This window comes from Pelodiscus sinensis, chromosome 5 (assembly GCF_049634645.1).
Source record: "Pelodiscus sinensis isolate JC-2024 chromosome 5, ASM4963464v1, whole genome shotgun sequence".
NCBI lineage: Eukaryota > Metazoa > Chordata > Testudines > Trionychidae > Pelodiscus > Pelodiscus sinensis.
The window spans coordinates 101,886,410-101,899,844 of record NC_134715.1 but is presented as its reverse complement, the minus strand read 5'-3'; the positions used below and the strand labels follow the sequence as shown (position 1 = coordinate 101,899,844).

Here is a 13,435-nt window from a genome sequence, read left to right as displayed (position 1 = left end):
ATTTTAGAAGTTTTCTCCCATTCCTCTGCAGGTAGGGAAAGTCCTCTATTGCTTGTGTTGGGAAATAGGTAGTGAGAGTATCTTGTTTCTTCATTCTGCGTTTTAAAGTATTTAACAGTCTTACAATTGTATTATTGCCTTGATTACCTAGAATCCTAGAATATAGAGAAATTGAAAATTGTGGATTTTTGCCTCTATTTCCTTAGCTTTTTTTTATTTGAGGTGACATGATAGTCTGTTATAATGCTGTTAGTTTATAGTCTTTTGTAATACCTATGGGTAATAAACATAGGAATGGCCACACTAAGTCAGAACAAAGGTCCGTATCCTATTTTGCAGCAGTGGCCAATGCCAGGTGCTCCGGAGGGAATGAACAGAATAGGCAGTCATCAAGTGATCCGTTCCCAGCAGTCTTTCCTGGGTTGCTGCCTCTGATAGAGGCAGTAGCGTGGAGAGGTCAGGCGGCACTGGCTTCTGCTTCCTGTCCCCTCTCCCCTAACGGGAGCAGGAAATGTGAGTAGTCAGCTAGATTAACCTATAGGCCTAGGCTTATAGGTTAATTGTATAGTCGCCTACTTGTTTCCCTCCTAAGGTAAATGAGCTCAACTCTTATTTTAAAAGGGTCTTTTTCAAAAATATTTCAGAAAATAGTGTAGAGTTCTGACGGATAAATGGAAACTTGCATTTTCTCATCATACATTAGGTATCTCAGTTCTCTGAACTCATAGTAAGTGTCCCACTTCTTTGATTTAGAGCCTCTAAACTCTCTCTCACTATTTCACTGATTTTCCTCAGCATCTCCATTACCCTATACAGGCAATCCCTGGGTTACGTACAAGATAGGGACTATAGGTTTGTTCTTAAGTTGAATCTGTATGTAAGTCGGAACTGGCTCCAGATTCAGCCGCTGCTGCTGAAACTGACCAGGGGCTGACTACAGAAAGCTGGAGGCAGAATTGCTCTGCCCCCAGCTTCCTGGAATCAGCCACTGATCAGTTTCAACAGCGGCTGAATCTCAAGCCTGGGACAGAACAGCTGGGCTGCCAGGTAGGTCCCTGCAGGACCAACCCGGCAGCACCCCAGCTGCTCTACCCCAGGGTCCACAACAAAAGCCTGGTATGCTGGGGGGGGGGGCACACTAGCTGCGCGCCCCCCCCCCAGCAGACCAGGGACAAGGGGAGCAAAGCCGCAGCGGCGGCGGCCTGCCACGCCTCTGAGGCTTTGCTAGAGCAAAGCCTCAGAGGCGCGGGACCCCTCCGCCTCCCCAGCTTTGCTCCAGGTGTCCCTGGTCTGCTGGGGACCGTCTCCAGCAGACCAAGGACACCGGGAGCAAAGCCACAGCGGCGGCAGAGTCCCGGAGGTCGAGGTGGCCGGACCGCTGCGCTCTGGGCGGTCCCGCTGCCTGCGAGCTCCGGGGCGAGAGAGCCCCGTTCGTAAGTGCGGATCCGACATAAGTCGGATCTGCGTAAGTCGGGGACTGCCTGTATATTGTTCTGGTTGTTAAAAAGTAATTTTGCATTGAAAATAAGGAACATTGTTAAAATCGCAGGTATGTTTACATCAAGTATAATTTGTTTTGTTGCAGTTGGGGAGAGAATGTGTTTTTAACTGAAAATTGAGAATTAATATATTTCTGTATGAAGTTAGCTTCAGTTAGATGAGATTTTACTGATTTATAACTATTGTTGCACTGAGGGATGCTTAAGCCTAAATTTGCGATCTGATTACTACTAATTAATTAATTAAACCTCAGTGGAAGTTGCAGATACTACCAAACCTCATCTATCATAGGTGTTTGTTGATTAACATACCACGGAGAAATAAAAACGTTACGCAGTTTAAAGGGGCCAAACCATATATTGTAAAAATTTAAAAGGTACAACAAGGAAATAGGTAAACACTCTTAATATCCCAACCCAAGAATCAAAAGGAGGATAGAAAAGTACCCCACAAACACTAGGTATTACACAGACAATAATTACAATTCCAGTCGTCGACGATGGACGGTGATGCACCTGTCTCTCAAGCCTTTGGCTAATTAAAGCCTCTAGCGAGAGACTAGGAGGCGATACCTCGCAGCGATGTCCTCTGCGGTGCTCTCGACCTCAAGCCTTAGGCTCCTTCCAAGCCCTTGCGAAGGAACAGAGAGGCGGTCCCTCATAGACCCTGGGGACGGGTGTGATGCAGGCAGGTGGTGAAGTCCTCCTCCGGGGCCTTCCGCTCCTGGACGCAGGATTCACTGCTGGTAAGTTGCCTGGCGCTGTCTTCAGGTGGATTCCGCTCTTCAGCTGGAACCGGCGATAGACGAGCTACTCCTGTACCCAGACTGGATACGTAAAATCCCTATCTAAACTAACACGACGCCTCCCGTTGCGATATAATACCCCGGCCGCTTGAGCATAGAACCGATGCACTATACTAATGGACAGACTCGATGACGAACCTCTAACTAACCTAGCTACCTATAGACATGGACAGGGGATAGGGTGGAACGCTGCAGAAACGAACGAGCAGAGAGTGAACAAGCGGGAAAGGTGAACCAGAACTTAAGTAGTCTCTCTCCATGAATATTTATGAGCTGTAGCTTTAAACTCATTGGACCTTGTTTGGGTAAACAAAGGTCTCTGATTGGATGCCTGAATAAACAGCTTCTTACTGTCTGGGGTGAGTGTACTGTGTGCAGCAGCACATGGTGACATGTGCAGCTACTTGCGTGCCGTGTGCAACAGCACATGGTGACGTGTGCAGTAGAAGCTAGAACTATCTATGTAACTATTCATGACAGTTGTTACATATTCAGCGTCACTGCTCATGCATATTAATGAGAAGGCGGGGACCCCGTTACACTACCTAATGCTAGTTATTTTGTTGGGGTTCTCTTTTTTCAGTCTTGTTGAACCAGCGGTTGCTTGGAGAAATGAATTAGCCAGGGGAAGTTCAGGCTATTTAAGAGGTCCAGAGGGTCCTGAGCCAAATTCAGCTTTTGAGACCTCTAGTCAAAGTAAAAATAAAAAATGACGACACTGATCCAGAGATAGCTGCTAGTCGTGGTTTGTTTATATAATCAGCTGATCTGAGAACACATTAATCACGGTCTATCTTCGTGCCATAAGAACTTATATATTTTTATTAATATTTATGAATATTTTTAACTCTTTAATGTGACAATCTATATCGATTACCAAAAAAAAGGTGTTTTTTTTTTTTTTAATCAAATCACATCTCTTATTTGCTTAAATTTGCAGTTTGAAGCTGAAAGTGTCATATTTGGTCTGATAGGATGTGCATAAAAACAAGTTGCAAAACTTATCAAAAGCAAAAAAAATTAACAAGTGTCTAAATTTGAGGCCTCTTTTGACCTTGAGGCCCAGGTCAAATGGCCCTGTTGATGATCTTTGACTAAAAGGATAAACCAGCTGAGTATTGGAGTGGATAGTGTCTCAACTACCAGGAGGATATTAATAGATAGATATTAATTCAGAAATACTTGTGGGAAAATTCTCTCAGATAACATCAGTTAAGATTTATCATAATCTTATGTTTTTGATTAGTGTTGTGTGTGACTGTATAGAGAAGAGGTCCCTAAACTGTGGAGTTTGACCCTGTAGGGGAACACAGAGAAACAACTAGGATGGTGCAGCAGGGCCTGGGCCAGTCCTCACGGGGGTGGGAGTTCACCCAGCCCTATTCTGTTCCAGCTCTGCTCTGGCTGTGGTTCTGACACCACCTCCCAGTCTTGGTCCCAGACCATCTACTTCCTGCCCTACCCCTTTTGCAGCCACAGCCTTGGTTCCCTTATCCCCTCTTTGCTCCAGCTTGGGGCAGGGACAAGAGGAGGTGTGACTGAAAAGTTTGGAGACCACTGGTAGAGAGAAAATGAAGACTTGGTCTATGCTTCCTGAACCTTACTGTGGTCAGTATACTAGTTTACCTGAAACCAAGCTTGGAGACATAATTCATCAGATGAATATTTCTATCAGGAATCTTCAAAGTAATCCCTAAGATGACTTAACAAGGATGATTTTAAGATGGTTGTGTCCCTTTAATGTAAATGACTTAATGGTTTGAGGTGGTGTATGCTATGAGAAACTGAGTCTGAAGCAGGTGTACAAGGTAATACAGCTTTTTAAAGAGATGCAAACAAATTTAAAAAACATTCTTTTATATTCTGTCACTAAAAACCTAAAAATCTCTCTAAGTTTAAAGGAAATGTTTTCAGTTTAAGTGGATTAGACAGCTCTTTCATGTGCCATTTTCTTTAGTATAGTTGTCTTTTTGTGAATTTTTCATGAGTTTTGTAGTAAACATCTTAAATAAGAGAATTTGAATACTACTTTTAAGTAATTTTTGAGGTTGACTATATTTCTCCTTTTAATATAAATAAAATTCAAGCACATGTCCATCTTAACATATATGTGAATAATAGTTTTATTTTGAATAATATGTTAGACAGCATTTCAGTTTTACTAGTAAACTTGTGAGTTGACATTACCATTTTAACTTATTGTTCAACTCCCTGTTTAGATTAAAATGAACAAATATATAACGCAGAATGTTATCAGTGATGGCAAACTGTTTTCCAAATCTATAAATCTTAAAATGTAAGTTGTGAATTTTTAAATAACACTGTTGACTAACTTTAACTCTTAAAATTGTGTGAGTACATGGTACTTAACTTGGCATTTTTTTTTTCTTAGAAAACTATTGGAGTGTTCAAACCAAAATCTGAAGAGCCTTATGGTCATCTGAATCCAAAATGGACCAAATACTTTCACAAGATCTGTTGTCCTTGCTGCTTTGGCAGAGGCTGCCTTGTTCCTAATCAGGGATACCTTTCTGAAACTGGTGCCTTTCTTGTGGACACCAAACTAGGATTAGGAGTTGTACCTAAAACTAAGGTAAAAAAGTTGTGTGTGCAAAAAACAAAAGATACAGTATTGGAATGTAAAATCAATGAGTATTTTATCTCTAATGTATGTGAGAGAGAAACTAATATTAGAGAAAAAATTTTAATATGTATTGCATGCACCAATGGAAAAGGGATAGATAGAAACTGAATGGGAAGAGGAATAAATTGTGTTTAACCACTCTAGCATGCTCCTTGGCAGAAACTGTAACTAAACCAAGGCATCCTGAGAAAGGGAACCTACATTTCTTTAGCTGTTAAACCCACCAGCAAAGTACACGCCTCATCCCGTTCCAGTGGTTGGTCCACATAGGAAATAATGCCCACTCTTGCTACCAGTTGTACCTACTCAGGTCATGAGGTCTGCACTGTGGATCATCTTGCTGATGATCAGTGTGGGAGATCATTATGATTTTGCATGATCACATTTTTTTAGTTAAAAAACAGACTAGGAAAGTGCATAAAAACACTAATGTTATTTTAAGGTTGCAAATTCAAGCACTCAGAAATTAAAGATTGGCCTTGCAGCTTTAATTCATCCCCTTTTGCAAATGCATTGAGAGATGGTCTTTAATTATATGATCATACTACTTTTTCTTCAAAACCACTTCCTAATTCAGTTCTGTAAAATACTACCGTCTCTGAAAATGTAGTGCCTAGATTTCTAAAGTTTGGCACCCAAAATTAATGGCCATTTTGGACAATTTTGGCATTAATCCATGGATGGGCAAAATACAGCCCACCCAGCAAATTTGTCTGGCTGGCTCAGCTAATTATCTGATTAGCAGAACTTAACAGCAACATGTGTTCAGCAGCCTCTCTCCTTACCTTGCTCTGTCCTCCAGCCAAGCTGCTTGCAGAACTTTCTTCCTAGCTGTGTGAAGGTGGGAGATGAACAGGAAAAGGGAGTGCTCCCAGTCTCTGTGGCACCTACACAAATCTGTGTTGAAATCTGTCTCTCTCACATTCTCTCTCTTTCTTGACCCCAGTCTTGCTACTTCTGCCAGATGCCCCTTCCTGTATAGTCGCCTGGAGCTGGCCCCTGATGCCTTACCAACCCCTTGAAAAATTATTTCCCATCCCTACATTAATCTCCCCAAGTCTACATTCCCCAGCCATAAAATGGGTTACCACCACCTACTTTCATGGCAGTATTATACAGACATAGTCATTAATGTTTGTGAAGCATTCAGACACTCATGAAGGCACCATAGAAATGCCCATGAGAAACTACCAATTTTGTATGCAGTACAGGGTCTGGATGGTGAGCATAAATAAGATCTGGGGGAGAGACATTGAATTAGAGGATGAAAATTTTTCAATAATTATACATTCATTGAATGAAGCAGAGGTCATGGGAGGAAAAACAGTATAGAATTATATTAGATCAGCATAATTTGGCCTCCTTTGACATGTGCATAAGGTTAGTAACTTTAATTTATCTCCAGATTATCAAGTGCTTAACTTTGCAACTTAAATATTCTTTTAATGTAGCTCTTTAAATATAACAGCAATGCAAAGTATTTATTTTAAAATGGAGGGCTGGTTCTAAGTACTGTCCTCTACTATTTCCTGGCCTGTGTATACTTTTAAATTTTCCATCCTCTCTAATGTTGCATATGTGTAACTGTTGTTAAATATGGTTATTTGGCATATTTGATTTTTAGAAAAACCTTATTGTAGATCTGCAATTGAAGTGACTATCCAAGTTAAAATATGGCTCAACATTGCTTATTTTTAAGGTTGTCTGGCTTGTCAGTGAGACCTTTAACTACAGCACAATAGATCGTGCCAAATCAAGAGGGAAAAAATACGCTTTAGAAAAAGTCCCAAAAGTTGGGAAAAAATTCCATCGAATAGGACTGCCTCCTAAGGTAAGTGCTTTTGAAAAGTTTTACATGATACTATTTTGTTAATGCATTATCCATTCAAGATACTTACTTTGCTAAATCTAAAAGAGGACATTAATAAGTAGTTTAAGCCACAGAAGATGACCGCTTCTGTTCTTTTGCTGTGCCCAGCATTGTGAACCCAGGTCCAGGCCAAACCACCTTTGCGTTCACACATCAATTGAGCTAACTCACGGTCTCATGATCTTTTAGGGTTGGAGGGTTTGAGCCCATATTAAGCTAAGATGTAGGGTCCAAGAAATAGTCTTTTGCTAGGTGCATGCAGCCCAGTTTTGACTCAGGTTCCAGAAGTATCAGTTCCTGAATGCAGAGGAGCAGAACTGGAGACAGCCAGGGCAGAGGCCAAAAGTGACATTATTAGCTAGCTATTCTTGTCTACTCATGGCTGCATGGAGCATGCCAAGAGCAGGGAGCAAAGTGGGAATCAGTTCCTGATTGCCAGGATATTGGGATTCATCCCTCCCCTGCCTGTGTTGACCCAGGAACCCCAATGTTTCCCCTCACTGAAGGTGAGCTGTTTGATCCATGTTCTGTTGTCGGGCCCTCCAGTGCCCTAGCTGTGGCTGTGTGTGTGGGGATACCCAGGAATACACACTCTCAAGGTGGCAAATGGGTTTCAGACCCAGAACTTCTACACAATCTCCTGTGATAGTGGCTTTGGTTTCTCTTTGCTGCTGTGCAGAATTTTCCCAGGACAGAGGGCAAAGCTGATAGTGGGAAGCAGCTCTTGGGCTGCCAGGATATTTGTAGGTCATCCCTTCCCCGGAAGTGCCGAGCCACACTCCATCTACCTTCAGGGTAGCTGCTTAGTCCCTGCTCTACTCTCTGGCCCTTGGTCCCAGGCACTGCCTTCCCTGGGTTACATGTTCAGGCACACTCAGGTAGCATACACTGTGATGGCATTGAGTGGGAGCCAGCCCCAAATCTTGCCTGCAGCATCCTGGGGATCCCTTATTCCTATATCTTAGGGTGCAACAGAGAAGAGGATAAGGGATCTACACGGGGTGATGGAGCACACTGTATCCCAAGCTTTGGGTATGCATTCACCACTCTGCAGTGAGCAGCAGCCAGATTAGAGGGCAGAGAGGTATGTTTTTCCTCTGACATTTACATTTTATGTCAAACTTCCAAGCAAACAAAAGGAAAAAAAAATCAACCAAATGAAAATACTTTAATTGGACTGCTTATTGTAAATATTAAGAATTGCACATTTTATATTCATCATTTATAGCGCTAAAGACCAGTGTCCTAATTATCCTCAGAACAGGTGCACATATGGGCATTTTCCTGCCAATGTGACTCAGCCTAGAGGTTGGGAGCATAGTTCTCAGATTAGATGGTAGTTCAGGATAAAGGCTTCTCAAATTGCACTCATTCTATTGGGATAGCCATCAAAGGAACTAATTATGAAGATTGTGTACTCCTTATGGCACCATAATCAATAGCACCACAACAGTTAACAATTAGGAAACAAAGTGGAGTGTTCCTAAACAGTAGTTTTCCTACAGTGCTCCGTATTCCTAGGGCTACACTCCCAATATGGGGAAGGGAGAAGAAGGTGGAGTGCAAGGCACTTTGAATATATTCACTTTGACTTGGGTGCACAGCAGTGTGAATGCCAGAGCCTTGGGTACAGACAGAAGTCAGAACATTTTTAGCCTAGGGCTACAATACAGTAGATGCTAGGGATGTGAAAGTATAATTGTGTACATGGTTAACCCATGAGTCTGGGTTCATTGGTTAATGTTCACGGTTACATGCAGAAACACCCCTCTTACACCTCACCCCGCACTGCTGCCACTGTGTCAGACAGCAGCGCAGAGGGGGCAGGCAGGGACTGGTATGTGTGGGGAGCTGCCCTGTGCCCCATCCTCCCTCTGTATAACTACTGAAATTTTTAGCAGTTACATGTTAACTTGAATAAATGCATTTTAACATGCCTAGTAGATACTCAAGGCCAGGGTTCCCTGACACTCATCAACTGACTTGAGTCCCACTGATGCTAGGCTTACATCGCTGTGTAGATATACCCTTATTCAGCAGAAGAGCTGCCAGGCTTGGGGTAGATATAAGCAAACTTCTGTCCATACAGCATATCGTATTTTAGCCCTTTATTTAAATGTCTCTTATGAGTTGATGGTACTGCATCATTTTACATCTACATGTTCTACCAAAAGTATTCTAAAATGTACTGCTTCCACTCTGTATGGGTTGTTGACATGTTGTTTCTTCTAGGGTTTTTTCTCCCACTTTTGTAATCTATTTTCCATTCAGTATCCCTTCTTCATTGTGTAATAATTGCATTATCTTTTCTCCACCTTTCTTCTGGTGGGTGTTCTCATCCAACTATTTTGTGTCATTCCTTTCCTCTCTTGGATTCCCCTTGTCTACATAATCCCACCTTAATTTTATTTTCTATAATCTTCTTTCTGCCCAATCAAAACCTCACATACTACTTCCTCACCCATAAATCATACTCATGCTGTTCTTGAATCCCCAGAATCTTACAACAGTGCGCTCTCACAAATCAAGCAAATACACTCACTCACTCTCCTCCGTTGTCTGCTCACATGTAAGCTACCTACGACAATGCTCCAGATGACATTTGTTACACATACATTTCTCAGAAAATGTATCCACCTATATGCATGCATAGCAATATGCAGCCTGTCCTTCTGAATACAAGCACAGCTTCTTTCTTCTGCATGTTTTTTGGGTGTGTGTGTGTGTGTGTGTGTGTGTGTGTGTGTGTGTGTGTGTGTGTGTGTGTGTGTACACGTACACACACACACACACACACAGCCTTCTTTCAGAGTTTTCTTCTTCCTCAGATATAATTGTGGAAATGATTTTTGGGGTCATGAAAAAATACGTAAAAAAGTGTGGTGGTATTGCTGCCAGTTCTCTGATTCAGACATGAAAGGAGCATATTTGTGAGTGTCACTTGTTCTCCAGTAACTTTAGTGTTTTGGATGAGTTTATCATGAAACACTAAGCCAGGTGTCACTCATGTTCACTTTGAGAAGAACAGCAGCTTTGGGAGTGTCTACAGCTACTTAAACTTTTTTGTTGCTCTAAACACGGACTATAACTGCGAACACTCAACCCACTGAACTGTGTTGTGTTTGGTAAATATAGAGCAAATTATTTAGCAGAAGCAGAAAACATGTTTTGACTGAAATAGAGCTGGGACATTTCAGAGATCGAAAAATAAGTTTTCAGAATTTACCAAGATCGTTCCATATAGAAAATGTCTGGTCTAGAAATCAGGATCTACACATACAGTCACTTCAGTTGCTTCCATAATGTCTTCTCTTTTGCTTTGAAACATGTCTGTTTTCCTTTTGCTATCTCTTGTACGGCTCCTGAAGTTGTTCCAGATTGACAATATTGGATTGCTTTTAAGTTTTACCATTATAATAATTTAAGTTGTTGTTTTTCTTTCAGTAAATATAATTTATCAATATGCTTGGTATGTTTTGTGTTTGAGTATTCAAGTATTCTGTTCTGACCTACTGCTTACCAACCTAAGCCTCGAGTGCTATTCTGGTATAATATTCCAATTATAAAAAAATCTGAAGTTGGAAAGAGTTCATTTGTATTTGAACTTATAAAATGTGGTTATTTAAAATCTGGAGCATGGGACTATTTTGTAGATTTAACACTTTCTATGGCTTACTCCAGGTAGTGCTGCCAAACACTTCTTGTGTTCAGAACTCAAAAGGACATTGTCATTTTTTTCAGTTGACTTTTAAACTTCATCTGTTTGACATTTTCTAAATTCAGGTTCTTAAAATTTCAGGTTGGCTCCTTCCAGCTGTTCGTTGAAGGATATAAGGAAGCTGAGCATTGGCTCAGGAAATTTGAAACCGATCCTTTACCTGAGAATACTAGGAAACAATTTCAGTCACAGTTTGAGAGATTGGTTGTTTTAGATTATGTCATCAGAAACACAGGTATTTAATATACTGTCCCTCTGTTGATATCTGCTTGCTTATTTGAATCTGAAATTGAGTGAAAGTAGCATTCTAATATATTTCACAAATCTGAAACTCATTTGCGGATCAACTTGTGAAATCTGTAGTAGCTACAAAAGTGAGGTCTTTGAAATTTATCAAGTATCCTAGTAGCCATTTATGCAATTTTTGGTTTTTTATAAGGCACACCAAAGGGTAGAGCAATACTTAGCTATTCAAGCACGCAACTCTACCAGGGATTAGCCTTTTGATATGATTTGGGGACATTTGGTCTCTGGTTTCTCCTCGATTACTGGCAGAAGGAAGGCTTCCAGGACCTGTGCTCTTAAGTTCCCCTTCCCAAATCCTAGTCAAGTTGTGAGAGGCACACTGCGGTTTCGAGACCACTTAACTCAGAAGAGGAGCAACATCTGCTACCAGATCTTTTTGCTAGGTGGAAAAAGACAGCAATCTAGTTGCACATCTCTTCAGAACTGGTCCTTTTTGGCATGAGCAAGTGCTGGAGGAGGACTATGAATTTGTCTCTCATCATCTCCTGCTGAGCAAACATTTTTCTTTGTACAGGTTGAACCTCTCTAGTCTGGCACCCTCAGAACCAGTGCTGAATATTTTGAATATTTTGAACAGTGCCGAACCAGAGTATTTGCCGAACCATGGGAGGTCAATATTGTCTAGAGCATTACCAACATTTCTGCTGCTTACTGTGCTTTTAGAAGACATTTACAGATAAATGAAAGCTAAGTAACAGCACAGAATACTGAAAGCCAGGACTTATGGCTATAAACAAACTTTATGGGACCGCAGGAATCTTGGCCACACTCAGGATAAATGGACATCCGGATAACTAAAATTATACCAGACCATGGATGTTGCCATACCAGTGTGTGCCAGAATTGAAAAGTTCAACCTGTAGCTAGAGGCTAATGTTCTGTTGCAGGCTATGCAGGTGTCCAGTTTCCTCATGAGCATGAAGATAGTTGGTATGTACATTTCCTCCAGTGCTTTGCCAGTAGAGGCTTGCTTCCTTTTGCTCTTCTACTGGTATTACCACTGCAATTTCCTTTTCCCTTCCTCCCCTATTAGGGATGTAACAGACTCAAAGAAAGCCTGTTGAGAATATATATCACTTTAAACTCCCTGAAAGAAAAAAGTATGAAGATAAGGATATCATTGTGGTTTTTGGTCACTGTTATGGTTTGGCAGGCAATTTCCAAGCTCAATCCCAGTGTGTTCAAACATTTATGGATTTTCATGGTCTGTTTCATATTACTTTAAAGAGAACAAATTAAAAATAGAACATGCAATGTAGCATCCACACAACCAAATTATGTTCAAAACTACCAATTTTGGAACAGCAAAAGGTTCTAAGTTTGGATATTTATGGAAAACCTACGAAGGCTTTAAGTACACCAGCTCTGTCCCCACACAATCCCTTTCTACCCAGCACATTTTACAACATGCTGTTGTGTCTTCCTGGTAGAGAATGGTTACTCCTGGGGGAATTGTGCACCATATTGTAAATATTTTGAATATTTGGGGTGGGGGGAGGGATAGCTCAGTGGTTTGAGCATTGGCCTGCTAAACCCAAGTTTGTGAGTTGAATCCTTGAGGGGGGCCACTTAAGGATCTGGGGCAAATCTGTCAGGGATGGTCCTTGGTCCTGTTGTAAGGGCAGGGGACTGGACTCAATGACCTCTAAAGGTCCCCTCCAGTTCTATGAGATGGTATATCTCCATATATTTTGTCAAAATAAAACAATATAATCATTCCAGTTACAATTATTTTGGTAATTTGTTTAAAAATGCCTGTCAGCGAGTATGTCTGTAACAAAACAGACAACAAAAAAGACTCGGGAAATGTTTTTTTCACAAATAGATTCCTTACTAGGCATATTAATAGCATTTTGAGTAATAATTCATTTAAAGTAAATAAAGAAACCTATTTCTTGCACCCCTCAGAAGCAGTGTAAAGATTGAGGGAGTTGGGCCAATGGAGGAGTGCCAGCCGACGGTCAGGGCAGTGTGTGCGTGTGTGTTACACCCAAGTCTTCAACTGCTGAGACACAAAGTCTCGTTGCAGCGGGCAGCCTAGGAGGCTGGAGGGCACCCTGAAAAGTAGTTTAACGTCCGTGACTTTACTGCTAGGACCGAGGTCCCGTCGCAGAGGGTAGCCAAACAGGCTAACAGACGCCCCAGTGTGTACAGGAAGAGCTTATTACGCTTCAGATTTTAGCTGCTAGAATTTCATAATTCCTTTGCAGCGGGCAGCCTCGGGGAGACTGAGAAGCGCCCCAACTGAATTTTGTCACCTGGGTGTGACACAAATTCAAACGCCCAAGCTCTTCCTATACTATGTGTGTACTATACGCCTAAGACTTTAACTGCTGAGACCGGGGTCCCTTGCAGTGGGCAACCTGGAAGAGGTTGAAAGGCGCCCCAATAAGTGTACAGGGAGAGCTTATTACGCTTCAGATTTCAGCTGCTAGAATTTCATAATTCCTTCGCAGCGGGCAGCCTCGGGGAGACTGAGAAGCGCCCCAACTGAATTTTGCCACCTGGGTGTGACACAAATCCAAACGCCCAAGCTCTCCCTATATCTGTCCCTTTATGACCGGCTGAAGTTCTTTTGTTTGTGTTCGGTTC

At 41.7% G+C, this 13,435-nt stretch overlaps 1 protein-coding gene across 2 annotated transcripts in view; it reads left to right on the top strand.

The window, feature by feature from the left end:
* The window catches only part of PI4K2B (phosphatidylinositol 4-kinase type 2 beta), a 46,605-nt gene that overhangs the window by 16,554 nt on the left and 16,616 nt on the right, over positions 1–13,435 (top strand). For both annotated transcript variants that reach the window (XM_075930632.1, XM_075930631.1), the window contains exons 3-5: positions 4,698–4,898; positions 6,649–6,780; positions 10,619–10,772. In XM_075930632.1, the coding sequence (XP_075786747.1) occupies positions 4,698–4,898; positions 6,649–6,780; positions 10,619–10,772 (487 nt within the window). The remainder of the gene's footprint in view (positions 1–4,697; positions 4,899–6,648; positions 6,781–10,618; positions 10,773–13,435) is intronic.